At 38.0% G+C, this 20,394-nt stretch overlaps 1 protein-coding gene across 2 annotated transcripts in view; it reads right to left on the bottom strand.

The window, feature by feature from the left end:
* The window catches only part of DPH5 (diphthamide biosynthesis 5), a 65,582-nt gene that overhangs the window by 40,104 nt on the left and 5,084 nt on the right, over positions 1-20,394 (bottom strand). For both annotated transcript variants that reach the window (XM_006830906.1, XM_006830907.1), the window contains one exon: positions 10,711-10,835. In XM_006830906.1, the coding sequence (XP_006830969.1) occupies positions 10,711-10,835 (125 nt within the window). The remainder of the gene's footprint in view (positions 1-10,710; positions 10,836-20,394) is intronic.

The following is a 20,394-nucleotide window of genomic DNA, read 5'->3' as shown; positions in this document are numbered from 1 at the left end:
AAGGTCAGCAGTTCCAAACTACCAGCTGCTCCATGGGAGAAAGATGAGGCTTTCTGCTCCCGTAAAGATTTACAGCCTTGGAAACCCTGTTCAGGGTCGCTATGGGTCGGAACTGACTCGACGGCACTTAACAACAACATGTATATGAGGGAGATTCAAAAATTCGAGGAAACATGGAATTAAAAAATAATGGACAATGTAACAAACCATGATTTATTGAGTGTAAATTGATGGTCTAACCTGTAAACTTTCACTCAATTCACAATAAAAACTTTAAAAAAAAATTTTTTTTAAACCCTATTGAGAACAGTTGTACTCTGAAACACTGGGTTGCCAGTCAAAATAAACTTGATGGCACCGATGAAAAAGGATAACAGAATTTTTCTATGAAATTTTTCCAAGTCTTCTTGCATGTGTGTGTACACATATTTTGCCTACTGCCATTACTTATTTTGGTGTTGTTAAGTGCCACTGAGTTGGTTCTGACCCATAGTGACAGTGTATGGGTTTCCGAGGAGCAGCTGGTGTGCCTGAACTACCAACCTTGTGGTTCAAACTGACCTTGCATTCCAGTGCATTAACCCGCAACACAACACCAGGACTCCATTAATTATTTTAGATAGATCTAAATGACAATTATGTAGGTTGAGGTGAAGAGAGAAAATACGTAAATGCAAGTATGTATTTACAAGTCGGTTCTGACTCACAACAAGTAGGCTAGTGTGTTTGAACTTTGAGCTTTAAAAAGAACTCTCGGTCTAATACTTATCCTATAGCGCCACACTAGGTCTCCAGTATGTAAGTATGTTGTTGTTGTTGTTAAGTGCCGGCGAGTCGGTTCTGACCCATAGTGACCCTGTATAGGGTTTCCAAGGAGCAACTGGTGAGCTTGAACCACTGACCTTGCAGTTCAAACGGCTGTGCAGTCTGGCGCATTAACCCACAGCGCAACACCAGGACTCCGTATGTAAGTATGGATCCTGTTAAATGGAACCAGGCATCAATTTAGAACTACACGCAGTCCCCAGGTTAGAAACAAGATGTGTTCCTAAGCCTGTGTTAAAGTAGAATTGCTAGGTAAGTCAGACCACTACAATAAGGCTGTTGTTAGATGCTGGCCAGCTGGCACTGACTTATAAATATCCCATGCACAACAGAACGAAAAGCTGCCTGATCTTGTGCCATCCTCACAATTGTTATTATGCTTGAGGCCACCACTGTTGCCACTGTGCCAATTCATCTCTTTGGAGGTCTTCCTCTTTTTTGCTCACCCTCCACTATACCAAGCATAATGTCCTTGTTCAGAAACTGGTCCCTCCTAATAATATGTTAGAAGTATGAGAACTGAGTCTCACCATCCTGGCTTAGAAACTTCTTAGAAGGAGCATTCTGGTTGTATTTCTTCCAACACAGATTTGTTTGTTCTTCTGGCAGCCCAGTGTACTTTCAATATTCTTCTCAACCCCGTAACTCAAATGCATCAATTCTTCAACGGCCTTCCTTACTCATTGTCCAACTTTCACATGCATATGAAAATAACCATGGCTTGGGTGTGAAGCACCTTAGCCCTCAAAATGGTATCTTTGATTTTGAACACTTTAAAGAGGTTTTTGCAGACTTGCCTAATGCAATACGTTGTTAATGATTGCTGCCTCCATGAGTGTTGATTGTATATCCAAGCAAAATGAAGCTCTTGACAACCATTTATTATGATGCTACTTATTGGTCCAGTGGTGAGAATTTTTTGTTTTCTTTACATTGATGCAGTCAGTGTTTTCTTTACATTAGGTGCAATCCATACTGAAGGTTATAGTCTTTAATCTTCATCCTTAAGTATTTTAAGTCCTCTTCACTTTTAGCAAGCAAGGTTGCAGCATCTGCTTATCACAGGTTAATGAGTCTTCTTCCAATCCTGATGCCATGCTCTTCTTCATATAATCGAGATTCTTGGATGACGTGATCAGCATACTGATTGAATAAGTATGGTGAAAGAATATAGTCCTGGAATACACTTTTGCTGATTTTAAACCATTCAGTATCCCCATGTTTTTTGTGAACAACTACCTCTTGGTCTATGCATGGGTTCCTCATGAGCATAATCAAGTGTTCTGGAAAATCTATTATTTGCAGTGTTATCCATAGCTTATCATGATCCACATAGTCAAAAGTCTTTGCATAGTCAATGAAGCACAAGTAACCATATTTCTGGTATTCTCTGCTTTCAGCCAAGAGCCATTTGATGTCAGCAATGGTAGCCCTCAATTCCTATTCTTGTTGAATCCAGCTTAAACCTCTGGTACTTCCACTGATGTACTGTGGTAGTTATCTTTTAATTATCTTTAGCAAAATTCCACTTGCATGTGATATTAATGATATTTTCCAATGACTTCTGCATTCCGCTGGGTCACTTCTCTTTGGAATGGCACAAATATCAGTATCTTCCAATCAAATGGCCAGGTGGCTGTCTTCCAAATTTCTTGGCATAGATGAGTGAATGCCTCCAGTGCTGTGTCAGTCTGTTGAAAGATTTCAACTGGTATTCTGTCAATACCTAGAGACTTACCTTAAGTGCAGCTTGAACTTCTTCCTTCAGTATCATCTGTTCTGTAAGTACGACAGCAAGGAAAATAGGCATATTAGGCTATTTTGATCCTCTAACCAAATCATCAATAGCCTTTCCATTTCAATAATTAAACCACTGAATTGCTTAGTAATACTTGTAATTTTCATCAAGGCATAACCTTTCACATGCTCCATTATTCTTCTGATCTTTGACCGATGGTGTTTCACATTTTCCAATCACTCTATTATTTCCACTTTATTTTCAGTCATGATTACTTTCCTTTTTTCTGATGATTCACAAGCACTTGCATCAGATTTATACTTTGGAGGCATGGTTACAAGGGTAAATAAGAGGAAAATTTAGGTCAAATAGGTGTCACACTCGACATAGTGTTAATAATGGTAGTGTTAACTGACTTAAATAGATGGATGACTTTCTCCTTCCTCAAACTGAAATCTCATAGTGTTTTCATGAGCATCACAAAGTTGTACCTGCATACATGATTCTTGAACCATTGTATTTAACTCAAATTTTAATGCAATAATAGGCTTTATGGTACTCCGTTCCTAAGTATAAGATGTCCAAAAGTCAGATGTTCTAAATGTGGGGACTTATAGTATGTTATTAAAAGTTTTTCCCGCTTGATGAAAACTGTAGGCCTAACTAAGGTACATTATTAGCATGTTTGAGAAAATACACACAAACAAGTGGAACCTGTCAACTGGTCAATGCATACCAAGTAGGAAGATCAAGGGCTTTCACCCCATGAGGTAGGCAGACACAGATTAACAAATGCCCACCAGGGAAGCCTGGTTTTTAATCACACACATAAAATAAAAACTGTAGGAAAAGAAAGCATTAATTTGATTTACAGTAAGCTTTTAAAAATGGATATGAATGCCAGTTATAAAGAATGTTAATATCACCTTCAATAGAATTTTACTACTTAACATTAAAAATGCGGAAAACTAATTTAGCTATTAAATAGAGAAAAAACTGGTTTAAAATGATCTCTATTACAAGTACATTTAAAATGACCAGATGTGGTTGGTGTTCTATGAAGATTTAATGACCTGGCAAAGTGATTAGATTTTATGAAACCAATAAATGTGATTAAATAAATATTTCAAATTTCAATGATAAAAAAATTATAATAAAATTTACGTTTTATTATCATGATTATCTAATTTCTGTTGTCTCACTAAAAAGAAAACTGTTTGGACAGGGGCTTAAGCCACTGTATTGAGCATTACTTGCAAGTCTATAGCTCATGAAAAGACTTCATTCATGGTCAACAGGAAAACGTGTGTGTAGAGACATGCACCTTTGATTTTTGTAGGGCCACATGCTGAGAAACAGAAATAAATCTGTCTTAATAATGTGTATTACCTTGAAATTGCTTTGAAGATAATTTCAAAAGATGAGACTCAAAAAATGTTTTCATAATTGAAATCAATAAAATAAATACATAAAGGTGATCTATTTAAATGCATAAGACTAGGTATATGTTTATTTAATTTTATAATAACATTATGTGTGGGTGTTACTGTGGTTGTTAAATGCTGTCGAGTCAGTTCCAACCCATAATAACACTATTTAGGGTTTTCAAGGAGCAGCTGATGAGCTTGAACTGCCAACCTTGCAATTCATATAGACTTTTCAGTCTAGCACATTAACCCACAGCACTGGGTCAGCAGTTCAAGCTCACCAGCTGAACTGGTGGTGAAACCTATACAGGGTTGCTGTGGGTTGGGACTAACTCAACAACAACATCACTACACTAGGAGTCCTACGTGTGGGTATAAAACCATCAAATTTGATGTTCTGAAAATTCATTAATGTTTGCAATATATGGTGAAGCTGATGTTTTCATGAACTAATTGAAGCACTGATAATTGGTACAATCCTTTTGAAAAATAATTTAACAGCATACTTTTATGAAAGAAAATGTTCATGTCCACAACTTTTGATTTTTTTGACTTCATAAGCCTATTTTGGAGAATCTATCATAAGAAAACAATAAATAATGTGGGGATGAGGCAGTGGAAGAAAAGGGACAGGATAATATAAATTAATGTTTATCTGGCAGCTTTATTTATATTGGAGAAAAAAGTGGACTAATGGTAATAATAGCCAGCATTATTAGACAGTTACTAGGTGCCAAGCACTATTCAAATGCACTAGATGTCGAATGGAAGCAATCGAACAGCCTACATTAAGGCATAGGAGATTCTAAGGTGAACATTAGTACCTTTTTTATTTGTGGGCCATAAAGAAAAAGGGATATACCATGCAGATAAAAGAATTAGGTGCTCATTTATTTAAAAAATACATAGTTAGTGTATATTAAAATACAGAATGTTATAACAAAATGCAATCATCGTTACAGCAAATTTCTTTAATGAGAACTCTTGTTAACTCCTCCATTGCTTGAGATTATAATGTCCCACATGACTGAGTCAGATCTATTGATAGTGCGTTTTTTTCTGAGTATTTTTTATCCTTTATATAATTAGACAGTTAATCATACTGGATTATTTTCAGTAACTGGATAAGGAGCAAAGACGAGAAGTACATCAACTGATTTAACTGTGATTTTTAATTACCTTCTTCAAGAATTTAAGTAGAAAAGGGCTTGCAATTTCAAAGTAAAAAAGACTTTGGGGTCACATATAAGGCAGAATTTCAGTGCTTTGTTGTATTCCATCCTCATCTTAGACCCAACTTCTCAGAAGTATATCGAAGTTGGCCACACTTGTTTTTTGAAACACTCTCTTTTCTAGGCTTCAGTGGCAACATTCTCTCTTGGTTTTCTTCCTCTTCTGACTCTTTCTCCTTCACTGCGAGATAAACCATGAAATGCTGAAGTTTCCTTGGGCTTCATATTAGGTCCTCTTCTCTTCTCCTAACCCCCTTCTTCTCTCCCAAAGTGATTCCATGTGTTCTTTAGGCTTCATGGCACTGTTGGATCAGCACTGGACTTTGAACCACAAGGGTGGCAATTCAAACCCACCAGCTGCTCCTTGGAAACGCTATATAGGGTCACTGTGAATCAGAACTGACTTAACAATAGTAACAACAGCATAGTGTGGCACTGTGGGTAAATGCGCTGAACTACAAAGTCAGTTTGGACTTGTAAGTCAGTAGTAAACTGTTGTTATTAACAGTTAGTAAGATTGATGGTTCAAGCTCACTAGCCACTCCTTGGAAACCCTACTATGCAGGGTTGCTGAGTTGGAACCAACTCGATGGCACTTAACAACAACAACAACAATATAACTGTTAACTTCAAAAAGCTGTATCCCCAGGATGGGCCCTCCCAATAGGGACAAAAGCAGGTATCTCGTTGCCTAACTTACATCTCAAACTCTTTGCAGAACCAGTTCTTGTCTCCCCCAATTCTGTTCTGTATTGGTTTTCATCATTTCCACAAGTGGCACCACCAGTTACTAAGCTACAATTCTGGAAGTTTGACCTCTTTCCTTTCCCACACTCCTATACTGATTCTAGCATTTCTCCTTCCTTAGCTATCTCAGGTGTGTCAGACTAGACCTGTATTCTATACGATTTTCTGAAGTGGCTCTGAATGGACTTTAAATGCCAGCCTTTTGGTTAGTAGCTGAGCATATTAATTGCTTACACCAAGGCAGACAAATATACTCCAGCTTGTCCTTTTCGCTCTTCTCTTTCCTTCATGAAATCCAACCATCTATGCAATTAAGAGAGAGGTTTTTTTTAAATATCAAAGAAAGAAACCAATTGTGATTATTTCCAGCTTCTACTTGTTGTTGTTAAGTGGTGATGAGTTGGTTCCGACTAATAATGACTTTGTAGAGAGTTTCCGAGGAGCAGCTGGTGGGTTTGAACTGCTGACCTTGTGGTTCACAGTCCATAGTTGATCCTACAGAAAAGCCCCATGAGTTTCTAGGTTAAGATTCTCTAAAGGTTTATCAATGCCGTTGTTAAATTCCATCGAATCCTAGAATAGGTTCCAACTAACAACAACCCTGTATAGGGTTTCCAAGCAGTAGATGGTGGATTTGTGGCTCAAACAGACCTTGCAGTCCAGTGCTTATCCTACATCTCCACACCAGTAGTTGGTTGGTTAGATCATGTGCCGTGGAGTCGGTTCAGACTCACAGCGACCCTGTACAGGGTTTCCGAGGCTGTAAATCTTTACGGGAGCAGAAAGCCTCATATTTCTCCCGCAGAACAGCTGGTAGTTTCAAACTGCTGACCTTGTGGTTCGCAGCCTGATTCATAACCACTACGCAATCTCTACTTCCTCCAAAGCCCTATGTGGTCTGGCTTCTGCTCACCTCTACATCTCTTTCTCGTGCTCTTCTCTCTCTCACTCATTATGCTCTAAGCACCCTGACTTTTAGGTCCTGAAACACGTGCTTCCTGTTTGTTCCCTATGCTTAGCAGGCCCTTCTCTCCTTTTCATTCTTCAGATACCAGATAAAATATTACTTACTTCCACAGACTTTTCCTTGTGACTCTGAAAAATAGGTTTCTTCCTATATTCCCCTATTTTTTTTACATTTACAAGCTTATCAAAGTTTAATATTTTTTCCTTTGCCTACTGCTAGCTTCCCCCACTAAACTGTAAACCCATGTTTATCATAAAGTGCATATCTAGAATATAAGACTATCTATATGATCTGGTAAGGAGCTCTGGTAGCGTAGTGGTTACGAATTGGGCTGTGAACCGCACAGTCAGCAGTTCAAAACTACCAGCTGCTCCGCGGGAGAAAGATGAGGCTTTCTGCTCTCATAAAGATTTACAGCCTCAGAAACCCTGTACAGGGTCGCTATGGGTCAGAACTGACTCCACGGCACATAACAACAACATATTATCTGGTAGTGCAGTGATTACAAATCAAGCTGCTAATCTCAAGCTCAGCAGTTGGAAACTACCAGCAGTTCCGCAGGAGAAAGAGAAGGCTTTCTGCTCCCATAAAGATTTACAGCCTTGAAAACCCTATGCAGTATCACTATTAGTTGGAACGGACTCCGCGGCACATACCAACAACATATAATATAGGTATTCAAATGTTAATTGCTGAATGGGTAAAGGTTAGTCCAAGATATGCCTGGTTTTCCTTTATTTTTAGCCTTTATTTGTTCTCAAGTATTAAAGCGAACTCAACAACTCTTTCAATTAATATTTACTTAGTGACTTCCATATGCCACATTTTGAAAAGGAAGCTAGGGAGATATAAATGTGAAGGGTACACAAATGTAATGGAAGAGCAGATATATGTAAATATACCAATTGTGAGGCATTAGTGTTTTTAATAAGAAGCCCTTGTGGCCCTGTGGATTAGGCATTGGGCTAACTGCAAAGCCAGTGGTTCATACCCACCAATTGTTCCATGAGAGAAAGATGAGGCAGTCAGTTCCTACATAGATCAGTAATCTTGCAAACCCTGTAAGTCACTTTGAGTAACATTTGACTAGATGACAGGGGGTTAAGCGTTTTTAATATCTGGACAATAATGGAGTTTAGAGTTCTCATTTATGAGCTCAGTTAAGAATTTTAAACTGTGGGTTTACAAATATGAATCTGACCAAAGCAAAGGTTAAGAGTCTGTGTATGAAAAAGGCAAAAGGTTACTATACTAAACCAGGGTATGGAATCTTGGTGTGGCGATGTAGGATAGCAATGGACTGCTAACCACAAGGTCGGTGGTTCAAAGCCATCAGCAGCTACTTGGAAATTGTATACAGGGTCACCATGAGTTGGAACCAACTCCATGGTACTTAACAAGAACAATAACATGTTAATAAAAGCCTGAGTTAGGTAGAATGGTAGTAAAAAAGATTGAAAGGGTATAAAAACTTGGATAAAACCAAACTCTATAGCTATACTTCTTAAACTGTCTGTGGTAAAAGATTAGTTTTTTTACTAAGTTCTAATTGTAATGGAAAGGAGCTCTGGTAGCGTAGTGGTTACGAATCGGGCTGTGAACCTTAAGGTCAGCGGTTCGAAACTACCAGCTGCTCCGCAGGAGAAAGATGAGGTTTTCTACTCCCGTAAAGATTTACACCCTCGGAAACCCTGTACAGGGTCGCTATGGGTCAGAACTGACTCAATGGCACTTAACAACAACAACAACAATTGTAATGGAATAATAGTTTTGTAAAATGCAATCCAAGGAGCTATTAGAAAAATACAATTCAAAATACAAGCCTCAATTTACTATTAGAGTCAACATATAAAATTGTTCTTTAAAACGGCTATGAAAGGTTCTAAGTGCTTTCTCTCAATTTTGTACTTACCTAAACATTTACAGGTAACCAGTTTGTGGACTGCTTGGAGTAGCACTTGTTTTTTAATATTGTTACTCACTGGACACCAGAAAAATCTAATGTCATCTGAGATTTCTAGTCTAGGGGCCTATAAGAACCATGACACCATCAACTTGGGAAGTTTGGTCACAGAAGGTGCCACTGTAGAAAACAGAGATTTTAGACAGACTGAGAGAAATGATGAGAAAACCCACCAAAGACCCAAACATTTTCTACAGAGGATTTTTTATTAATTTTATTTTACTACCATCTGGCATTAGGAAAATCTGCTGCACAAGACCTCTTTTTAAAGTGTTGAAGAGCAAAGATGTCAGCTTGAGGACTAAGATGCGCCTGACCCAAGCCATGGTATTTTCAATAACCTCATATGGATGTGAAAGCTGGACAGTGAATAAGAAGACTGTAGAAGAATTGAGCATTTGAGTTATAGTGTTGGAGGAGAATATTAAAACTGCCATGAGTTGCCAAAAGAACCAACAGATCTGCGTTGGAAGAAGTGCAGCCAGAGTGCTCCTTGGAGGCCAGGATGGCCAAACTTCGTCTCTCATACTTCAGACATATTGTCGGGAGGGACCAGTCACTGGAGAAGGATATCATGTTTGGTAAGGTGGAGGGTCAGAGAAAAAGAGGAAGTCCCCCCAGCAAGATGGATTGGCAAAGTGGCAGCATCGATGGACTCAAGCATGGCAACAATAGTGAGGTTGGCCCAGGATCGGGTAGTGTTTCATTCTGTTGTGCACAGGGTCGCTATGAGTCAGTACTGACTCAATGGCACCTAACAACAACAACAACAACAACAACCATCTGGCTGAAAAGAGGCCAGGTACAGCTAATTTGGAAGAAAACTCACTCTTACAGAACACAAAGTCAGAGGCTAAAGTAAATTATCTAAATATTTAAAATGTGTGATCGTTGTGAAGTGCCGTAGAGTCAGTTCCGACTCACAGTGACCTTGTACAGAGTTTCCAAGGAGTGACTGGTGAATTTGAAGCTGCAGCCTTGCAGTTCAAATGACATTGTGGTCCAGTGCTTATTCTACAGCACCACACCAGGACTCCAAATGTGTAATTACCCAATGTCATCTGCAACCTAGTATAATAATTATTTGCAATTTGTGCTCCTCATATGAATTACTTTCTTCTTACAGACACACATCCATGTAGCTCCATTCTTTGAACAAACAACCTTGGTGGTGGGCTCCCAATGATTTAATTGTCCTTATGTTTCTTAAATTTGTGACATAAATCTTGGATCTCCAGCTGGAGACAAAGAACTCTTCTGTTTGACCTGACATCAGAGATTGATGATGCTTGACTGGACAAGTAGAAGCCCATCTTTTTGGTAATGGGGAAGACCAGAGAGCTCCCAAAGGATATAACCAAGTGAAATCAGAGGCTTAATAAACAAATTGAAGTTAGTATTGTCGGATATCAGATGATTTAAAAAAAAAAAACAACCTATACCAAAGGAAGCTGAATATGCTTTCAATTATCTGCAATAAATGGAAAGTGTGAGTTTTGGTAATGTAATAACCTATTTAACAGTAATATGATATGCTACATATGTCCTAAGTAATCTTCTAAAGAATGAGAGAATCAATGATACAAACTTGATAACTCTTGTGGTGATATGATGATGTCTTTACCAAGCAGATTTTCTTCATTAATCCCCAAAACAATGAAAGCTTAAACTGTGAGTTTAGATAGGTCCTACGTAAAAAGAGTCCTTTATCAGAATCTGGCTAGTAAAAGGTTTTAAATATAACAGATTCATTCTTACTGATTCAAAGAAAAAGTAAATGAATTAAAAATGCAAAATATGCTTTGACTTACCCAAAAGGATCACCAACAACAAGAAATGCAACATCACTGAGGTCAGCATCCTTTAAAATATTATCTGCATTTTGTTCTACTTCTTCTCTATCAGCAAGAATCAATTTTCTTCCATAAAATTCTTCCTACAGATTTAAGTCCAATACCAAAGTGAAAGACAGCAGGTGACCATTTCAACACACACAAAACAATCTTTGTCTGGCACTGATGCAAACCTGGCAACCTTCCAAACACAGATCATTGAATACAGCTCATCAATGAGCCAGCATTCTATATCATGTTGCAATTAAACTCTGTCTTTGGGGCTATCTTAATATCCCAAGAGGAAGCAGACCTCTTAACATCTGAGGCTTTTTGCATTTTAAATTATTTCTAAATTTAGTTCTAATAGACCAGGCAGAACACAGTACATACATATAAGCCTTATTGCAGAATCATAATAATGCAGAATAAAAATATTAAACAATAACTACAGTCAGATATAACAGAGTTTTATTAAATTTTCTTTAAGAAAAAATCTATGGGATCTTGGCTAAAACATAGACAACTTTGGTGGAAAAATGAAAAAAATTAAGACACAGATGTTTATGAACCCAGTAGGCATTCTTATGTAATGCCAGGAAAGACTAATGCAAAACTATATTCTTCATACTGCTAAAAAGGCAGAATTACGGGGGTGGGGGGTGGGGTGGGGTGGTGTTAAAAAAGAATTCTAAATACATAGGAAGTCTCCAAATAAACTGCTTTGTGAATTAATCCCCTGAAGTTCAAATCATGAAGACAAACTCAGAAGGCAGACTTAACTGGAGCAGCAGCATATAAGTAAGGGCAAAGTGAGCTAGTGTGTTAATGGTGAAAAGCCATTATGCAAGATCATGCCTCTTATAAATGATTTCCTATAAAGTAATCTGCAAGTTTAGTAAAAGTGGATGCATAAAAAGGATGGAGACAGCCTATGTGCCCATCAATGGAAGAATGGATAAACTTTGGTACCTACACACAATGGAACACTATAGAACGTTACAGAGTTAAAGGTCAATCTGTGAAATGCATCATAACTTGGAATAACCTGAGGATATTATGCTGAGTGAAATTACTGTTGTTAATTGCCATTGAGTCAGTTCTAACTCATAGCAAGTCTGTAAAGTGTTTCCAAGGAGCGGCTGGTGAGTTTGAACTGCCAACCTTGTGGTCCAGTGCATTATCCACCCTGAGTGAAACTAGTCAATCACAAAAGGTCAAATATTGTATGAGACCATTATTGTAAATGCTTAAGAAAAGTTTTCTAGCTGAAAGAAACATTCTTTGATGGGGGGGGGGGGTGTTTGTTGTTGTTGTTATGTGCCATGGAGTCAGTTTCGACTCATATCCACCCTGCACAGGGTTTCCGAGGCTGTAAATCTTTATGGGAGCAGAAAGCCTCATCTTTCTCCCATGGAACAGCTGGTATTTTCGAACTGCAGATAATGAAGTTACCAGCCCGATTCATAACCACTACACTACCAGAGCTCCTTCACAAGCTAGAGTGTACACACTTAGCTTGAGTGGCAATATACAAGAAGGGGGAGGGTGGCAGAAGAACAATGAATATAGGTGAAGACACAGGGAGGTATGCATAGGCTAATAAGAATAGATGTAAGTAGTGATATATACATAACCCTGAAACAACAGTGTTCTGGGTGTAGATACATGGATTGAGACATAAGCTGAATGGGTAAGAGAAAAATAGTGTGACATATTTTTATAGCCCACAAATATATGAGTTTGAAAGAGAAAAAAGGAACATTCTTTGATGGTTGCAAGGGATGGGAGGGAAGGAAGATTAGTTCACTGATTATATATGTTAACTTGGGTGATGAGGAGGGCAATATATAAGAAAAGGGAGGTTGGCAGAAGTACGGTAAAGACACAGTGGGATAGACAAGGGCTAAAGGGGATAGAGGAGTCCTGGAGGAGAAAGGCTAAAGATGAGCAAAAAGTAACTGGAAGAAATCTTAAAAGAAGTGAGAATTAAATCAGCACAAAACTCTAAGCCCTAAAGGGACCCGGGTAGCATAATGGATTATGAGTTGGGCTGCTAACTTCAAGGTCAGTAGTTTGAACTTATTAGCTGCTCCATGGGAGCAAAATGAGGCTTTCTGCTCCTGTAAAGATTCACAGCCTTGGAAACCCTATACAGAGTCATTATGAGTCAGAACCAATGCCACAACACTTAACAATAGCATATGTATGTATATATTTATATGTCCCACAGATATACAAGAGTGTGAAAGAGGATATTGGTACACAAGTATTTACCTTTCCTGCAAATACCACTGTAAATGTAGTGGTATACACAGTAGGCAAAAATGATGGAAATTTCTTAGATATTATCAAACATCTTAAGGAAACGAGTAGCTAGCTGAGCCTGGGGGTTCAAGACTATAGTCTCAGGGAGGCACCATAGTCAGCCGGCATAACACAATATACAAAGACAATGTTCTACATCCTACTTTGGTGTGTCTGGGATATTAAAAGCTCATGAGCAGCTTTCTAAGGAGCAGCTTATTGGTCTCTCCATGTGAAGAAGAAAGAAGAGTGATAAGAACTTAACATGCTTGGAATCAACTACAGATTAATCGGACAAGTGAACATCAGTTTCCATGACTTTGAGACCAGAACTAGACAGTTCTGCCCTGAAAGGGATCACAGCTACCCTGAAAGGTCCTGGATAGAGTAGCATAATGTGTGGAACAAAATGTAAAATTATTAAAATAAGATCGAGCTTACTGATCAGAAAGACACTGAACGAACCTGACCACCCTTCAGGTCTGAAAAGGAACACACCTTCTTTCAACCAATCAGTAGATAGGTATATAGAGGGAACAACTTTCAGCCAAGCAGTAGATCGGTATATAGAGGGGGAATAACACTAATAAACTATGCTCACTATGAATACTAGAACAGTTAATCATTCAAAATCAAAGAGGGAACATGTCCACAAGGACAATGGCCAGAAGAGATGTGAAGGTGAGACGAAGGAAAACAGGAACCACAGGGAGGATGTGGATAACTGTTGTTCCATGTATGAGATTGCAATCATTGAGATGAAACAAAGTGTATTATTTTTTTAATGTAAAACTGATTACCTTGTCTGTAAACCTTCACTCAATTCACAATAAAAAGTAAAAAAATAAATAAGTGAATTCATAAATAATATCATTAAAAGGTAGAAAAACTGCTGTGTGGAAGAGTATTTGGTAATCAATATTTGTCAACTCTGAGTGAATGAACAAATAATTAAGCATATGAAGTTAAAGGCTTTAGTTTCAACTTTGATGGTGGTGGTGGTGGTGATATGCCATGGAGTCGGACTCATAGTAACCCTGTACAGATTTACAGGCTGTAAATTTTTACAGGAGCAGAAAGCCTCACCTTTTCCCACAGAACAGCTGGTAGTTTCGAACTGCTGTCCCTGAGATTAGCAGCCCAATTCATAACCACTACACTACCAGTCCTTTCAACTTTGATAATTATTTCCTATTTTTTAACATGACCTCTTGCTTTCTTCATGTATAATGTCCTTGATGTCATCTTACAAGTCATCATTGTGCAATGCATCAAATCTATTCTTAGGATGGTCTCTAAATTCAGGTCCAAATTTGTATTTGGACTCTCATGGAATTGTTCCAATTGTTTTTCACCTTCAACTTGAGCTCGCATATTAGTAGTGTATTCTGCAATTAGCCTCTGGTTTTGTTCTGACTGATGATATTGAGCTTCTCCATTGTCTCTTTCCATAGATGCAGTCAATTTGAATTCTGTGTGTCCTATCTGGTGAGGTCCACATGTACGGGACCTCATGCAAAAATAGGATTAAAAGATATGAGACTTTTCCACAATTTTTTTAAAGCTCCCTTATATCACCATCATTTATATTGTTGATAAAAGATATTTCCAAGGGATAGGTCATTGATTTTGCAAAATTCTAACATGTGATCCCCTACATCATTTCCATCATCAAAGCCCAATTTCCCAAATACCAATCCGTCTGTTTCCATCTTTTGCATTCTAATCACCAGTAATTATCAATACATCTTGATTTGCATGTTTCAACTTCAGGCTGTAGAAGTTGGTAAAATCTTCAATTTCTTCATTTTGGGCATTAGAGATTGGTATGTAAATTTGAATGATAGTCATTTTAACTAGACTTCTTTTGAGGTGTATGGATATTACCCTATCACTGACAGCCTTGTACTTCAGAATAAATCTTGAAATGTTCTTTTTAACAATGAATGTTTCACTGTTCTTCTTCAATGTCATTTCCTGTAGCCATATGACTGTCGAATTCAAAATGGTCAATAACAGTCTATTTCAACCCATTAATGCCTAAAATACAAATCTTCGGGTATTGCACTTCATTTTTGATAACTTTCAATTTTCTTATATATTCATACTTTATACAATCTATGTTCTGACTCTTAATGGATGTCTGAATCTATTTCTTCTCATTTCAAGTCAAGCTACATAAGCAAATCAAGGTCCCAAAGCTATGCTCCATCTACTTCATTAAAGCTTACTCTACTAAAAGGAGACAGTTATTCCCCAGGACTCATCTTCTAGTATTATATCAGACAATGTCCCACTGATACTCAAAAGGTTTCACTGACTAATTTTTTTAGAAGCAGATCATCACTTCTTTCTTCCTCGTCTGGCAGCTTTGCTGATAGCTATCCAATAAGCAACACTGTGAAAAAAAAATGTAGAAAACAGTGAAACTGTCAAGGATTTTCTTTTACTTGTATCCACAATCAACATATAAAGAAGCAGCAGGCACAAAACCAAACAATGTATTGCACTGGGCAAATCTGGTCAGGAAATAACAACTGCTTGTTAAGAGTCCTGGTGGAGCAATAATTAAGCAACTGATTGCTAACTGGAAGATTGCAGGTTCAAACCCACCAGAAGCTATGTGACGAAAAGGTCTGTCGATCTGCTCAGATAAAGATTACAGCCTTGCAAACCCTGTGGGGTAATTATACTTTGTTCCATGGAGTTGTTCTCTGTTGGGATCAACTTGATAGTATACAACATTTGTTGTTGTTAGGTGCCATTAAGTCGGTACCAACCCACAGCGACCTTATGCAGAGCAGAAAGAAATACTGCCCGATCCTGGGCCAACCTCACTACTGTTGCCACACTTGAGTCCATCAATTCTGCCACTTGGCCAATCCATCTCATTGGAGATCTTCCTCTTTGTCTCTGACCCTCCACCTTACCAAACATGATATCCTTCTCCAGCGATTACTCCCTCCTGACAATATGTCCGAAGTATGACAGACAAAGTTTGGCCATCTTGGCCTCCAAGGAGCACTCTGGCTGCATTTCTTCCAAAAGAGATCTATTGGTTCTTTTGGCAGCCCATGGCACTTTTATTATTCTCCTCCAACACCATAACTCAAAAACATCAATTCTTCTGCGGTCTTCCTTATTCACTGTCCAGGTTTCGCCTGCATATGAGGTTATTGAAAATACCATGGCTTGGGTCAGGTGCACCTTAGTCCTTAAGCTGACATCTTTGCTCTTCAACACTTTAAAGAGGTCTTGTGCAGCAGATTTGCCTAATGCAATACATCCTTTGATTTCTTGACTTCTGCTTCCATAAGTGTTGATAGTTGATCCAAGAAGAACGAAGTCCTTGACAACTTCAATCTTTTCTCTGTTGATAAGAATGCTGTTTATTGGTCCAGTCAGGATTTTTGTTTTCTTTACATTGAGATGTAATCCATACGCAAGGCTGTGCTCTTTGATCTTCATCAGTAAATGTTTTAAGTCCTCTTCACTTTCAGCAAGCAAGGTTGTATCATGTGCATATCGCTGGTGGTTAATGAGTCTGCCTCCAATCCTGATGCCACATTTTTCTTCATATAACCCAGCTTCTCGGATTATTTGCTCAGCATACAGATTGAATAAAAAAGACTGGTATTATATAATTTTTACATCCATTTATTTTCTCATTCATTCACTCACTAAAAAATATTCCTTATGCACACCCTCTGTGCCAAATTCTGTATCTGATGCTGTGAGACAGTAGTGAACAACACATACAAGATCTCAGTGTTTCTGGTGCATATTGTCTAGTTTGGAGTTACCTTGTTGTTAAGTGCCATCAAGTCGGTTCTGACTCACAGCGACCCTGTATAGGGTTCAAGCAATAGCTGGTGAATATGAACTACCAACCTTATGGTTCAAATTGACCTTGTGGTCAGTTACCTACCACATGCATATATGGTATTGCAGCATCAGTCCAACTTAGTGACTATGCCAAAAAACTTAAAAGGATGACTATTTAACAAATGACTTTATTTTATGTGAGGTTCTAGAGGAAGAGGACAAAGAATTTAAAACCCAGTGACTGATTAGCCAGTTTTTTTACATTGTTGTTTTTGTTAAGTGCCACTGAGTCGGTTCTGACCCAGAACAACCCTATACAGGGTTTCTGAGGCTATAAATCTTTACAGGAGCAGAAAGCCTCATCTTTCTCCCGTGGAACAGCTGGTAGTTTTGAACTGCTGACCTTGAGGTTTGCAGCCCAATTCATAACCACTATGCTACCCGAGCTCCTTTTTGTGCATTACCAGCCATAATATTTTTATTCATGAACATGAAGGTAAGGCTCCAAATGTATTCCTTCTTTGAGTTGCTAGTTTTTGTGTATAGTGACATGGTAAAAACAAAGTTAAAATTAGTTTCAGGGTTTTTTTAAGAATATACAAGAAATTAATAATGATTGCCTCCAAGGAGGCATATGCACATATGAATAAGTACCTTTTGGTTTTCAAACTATTCATCACCTAGTCAAAAAGTATAAGAGTGGATGCTTCATATACTATATGCAAACAAATGAAAGAACAAAATCTTTTAACAAAATAGAACCCACTAACATTTAAAGGAGGAGTAAAGCTTACAAGAGACACTGAGAAACAACGCAAAAGTAGGAATAATGTCAAGAGAATGTTGTGTCTTGAAAGGCAATTTCAAGGACTGATTAACCATGTCAAGAGAGGCAAAATATATCCGAATTCAAAACTATCTTCTGGAGTTCTAAAGTAGGAGACAATTGCTCACTAAACAGAAATACTTCAGTGGGATGGAAGTTAGCCTATAGGAGCCTGAAGCATGAATGGAAATGAGGGCAATAAATAAAGACTTTCAAAAAAAGTTTTGGATCAAGAGGAGGAAATCGAAATAAAATAATACTATGGGAAAAGGAAGATTTTCATAAACAGACAATACTTGAGTATGATTTCTAACTGAGGGGAGAAAATTATTAACATAGGTTATACCTATAGAAGAAAAAATAATTGATGTGAGTGAGATTCCAGAGGAAGAAGAAAAGGAATTAAAAAAAAAGAAATAAAGCACGCCTAGATGGAGTTAGCACCGAACAGGAAAAGCACCTCATCTTTCAGGTCATTTTATAAAACTAAAGGGTAAACAGATTCTGATACACATTAAAAGTAGATGGGGAGTTAATAAAACTCTTAGCTATTGGCTTCATTTATCTCAGTGTGAAGTCCTTTATGGTCTTCTCATCTGTCTCTCCCACCTCAATCCATAGAAATACTATTGTTGTTGTTGTTAGGTGCCATCGAGTCAGTACCTACTCATAGCAACCTCTGTTGAGGTGGGAGAGACAGAAATACTATTAGAGGACAAAAAAATAGAGAGCACTAGTATCTACACTGGTATGGCATTGTAGGATAAGCACTGAACTGCTACCTGCAAAGCTGACAGATCAAACCCTATACAAGGTCGTTATGAGTAGGAACCAACTTGACTTGACTTGTTGGCACTTAACATCAGTAGTATCTTGATGGTGACATAGAATAAACACTGGACTGCTAACCATGTGCTCAACATTTCAAACCCACCAGCAGCTCCGTGAAAAAATGATGAGGCTTTCTGCTCCCATAAAGATTTACAGTCTCAGAAACCCATTTCCAGGATCACTACAAGAGATAGTCAACGTGGTGATGTAGTATCTTGGAAAGGGAGTAGGGAAGGACAGATAACTAGAAGAAAGTAAGAGTTATTTCAGTGAAGCCCAAGAACAAGTATAGCAAATGTCTTTTACTTTTTCCTCCTATACACGTTTTCTCACAATTATTGCTTCTCAATGGAATGCTCTTTCTCTTTACCTTACCAAATCTTTTCTTTCAAAACACTAATTCTCTTTCTCTTCTCCTTTAACAAATCTTATCTATAATAACAATAATTATAATAATAAATGTACATTGGGCACACTCTATGATCAGACATCATTCTAGAAACCTTATGCTTATGAATAAATAAAATCTATGAGATAGGAACAATTTTTCATTCCCATTTTACCAATAAGAAACAGAACCACAGAAAAGTTAGGGGACTGTCCTGCTCAGAACTAGTTGATTGCAGAACTTCATATGTGTGGCTGCAAATGGGACATATCTATATTACATGAGAGTAAGTCAAAAAGTAAAGGAGCTCTGACAGCATAGTGGTTACGAATCGGGCTACGAACCTCAAAGTCAGCAGTTCGAAACTACCACCTGTTTCACGGGAGAAAGATGAGGCTTTCTGCTCCCGTAAAGATTTACAGCCTCCGAAACCCTGTACAGGGTCGCTATGAGTTGGAACCGACTCCATGGCACATAACCACCACCAAGTCAAAAAGTATTGCTGCAAAATGATAGAAATCTTTATTTATCAGATGTGAAACTACTATTTCTTGATATATCCTCCATCAAAGTCTATATACTTCTAAAGGTAGTGTCTCCATCTCTTTAACTCTTGAAAGATGTCTGTTGTTGTTGTTAAGTGCCGTCGAGTCAGTTCCAACTTAGAGCCACCCCGTATAGGATTTCCGAGAAGCACCTGATGAGCTTGAACCGCCAACCTTGCAGTTCAAACCAATATTACAGTACCGTGCATTAACTCGTTTTAACACCACACCAGGACTCCTGAAAGATGTCTACTCTTGTTTTATTGACTATCCAAAAGCATTTAGCTGTGTGGATCATCACAAACTCTGGAAAACATTACAAAAAATGAGAATTCCAGAACACTTACTTATGCTCATGTAACACCTGTACCTAGAACAAGAGGTAGTTCTAACAAGAACAAGGGAATACTGAGTGGTTTTAAATCAGAAAAGATGTATGTCAGAGTTGTATCCTTTCACCATACTTATTCAATCTGTATGCTGAACAAATAATCCTAGAAGCTGGAGTACATGAAAAATATGACATGAGGATTGGATGAAAACTCATTAATAACATGCAATATGCAGATAACACAACATTGCTTGTTGAAAGCCAAAATGATTTGAAGCACTTACTGATAAAGATCAAAGAATACACCCCTCAGGATGGGTTACAACTCAAAGTAAAGAAAACAAAAATCATCACAAGTGGATCAATAAACAACATCATGAGAAATGCAGAAAAGACTGAAGAAGTTTTAAGGATTTCATGTTACTTGGATCCATAATCAATGCTCATGAAAGCAGCAGTCAAGAAATCAGAAAACACAGACCAACCTGGAGTGGCTAGAAGAACACAAGATATTTCTTGAAAGAAAGACCTACAGGAAAAATATAAAACAACATAGGCAGACCAACTGTTACTATAAGAACAAGCAACTTGCTTGCCCAGGAAACATCAA

Source organism: Chrysochloris asiatica, unplaced genomic scaffold (assembly GCF_000296735.1).
Source record: "Chrysochloris asiatica unplaced genomic scaffold, ChrAsi1.0 scaffold00002, whole genome shotgun sequence".
In the NCBI taxonomy this organism is placed as follows: domain Eukaryota; kingdom Metazoa; phylum Chordata; class Mammalia; order Afrosoricida; family Chrysochloridae; genus Chrysochloris; species Chrysochloris asiatica.
The sequence above is the reverse complement of the archived record's forward strand: the minus strand, read 5'-3'. Positions and strand labels throughout refer to the sequence as shown.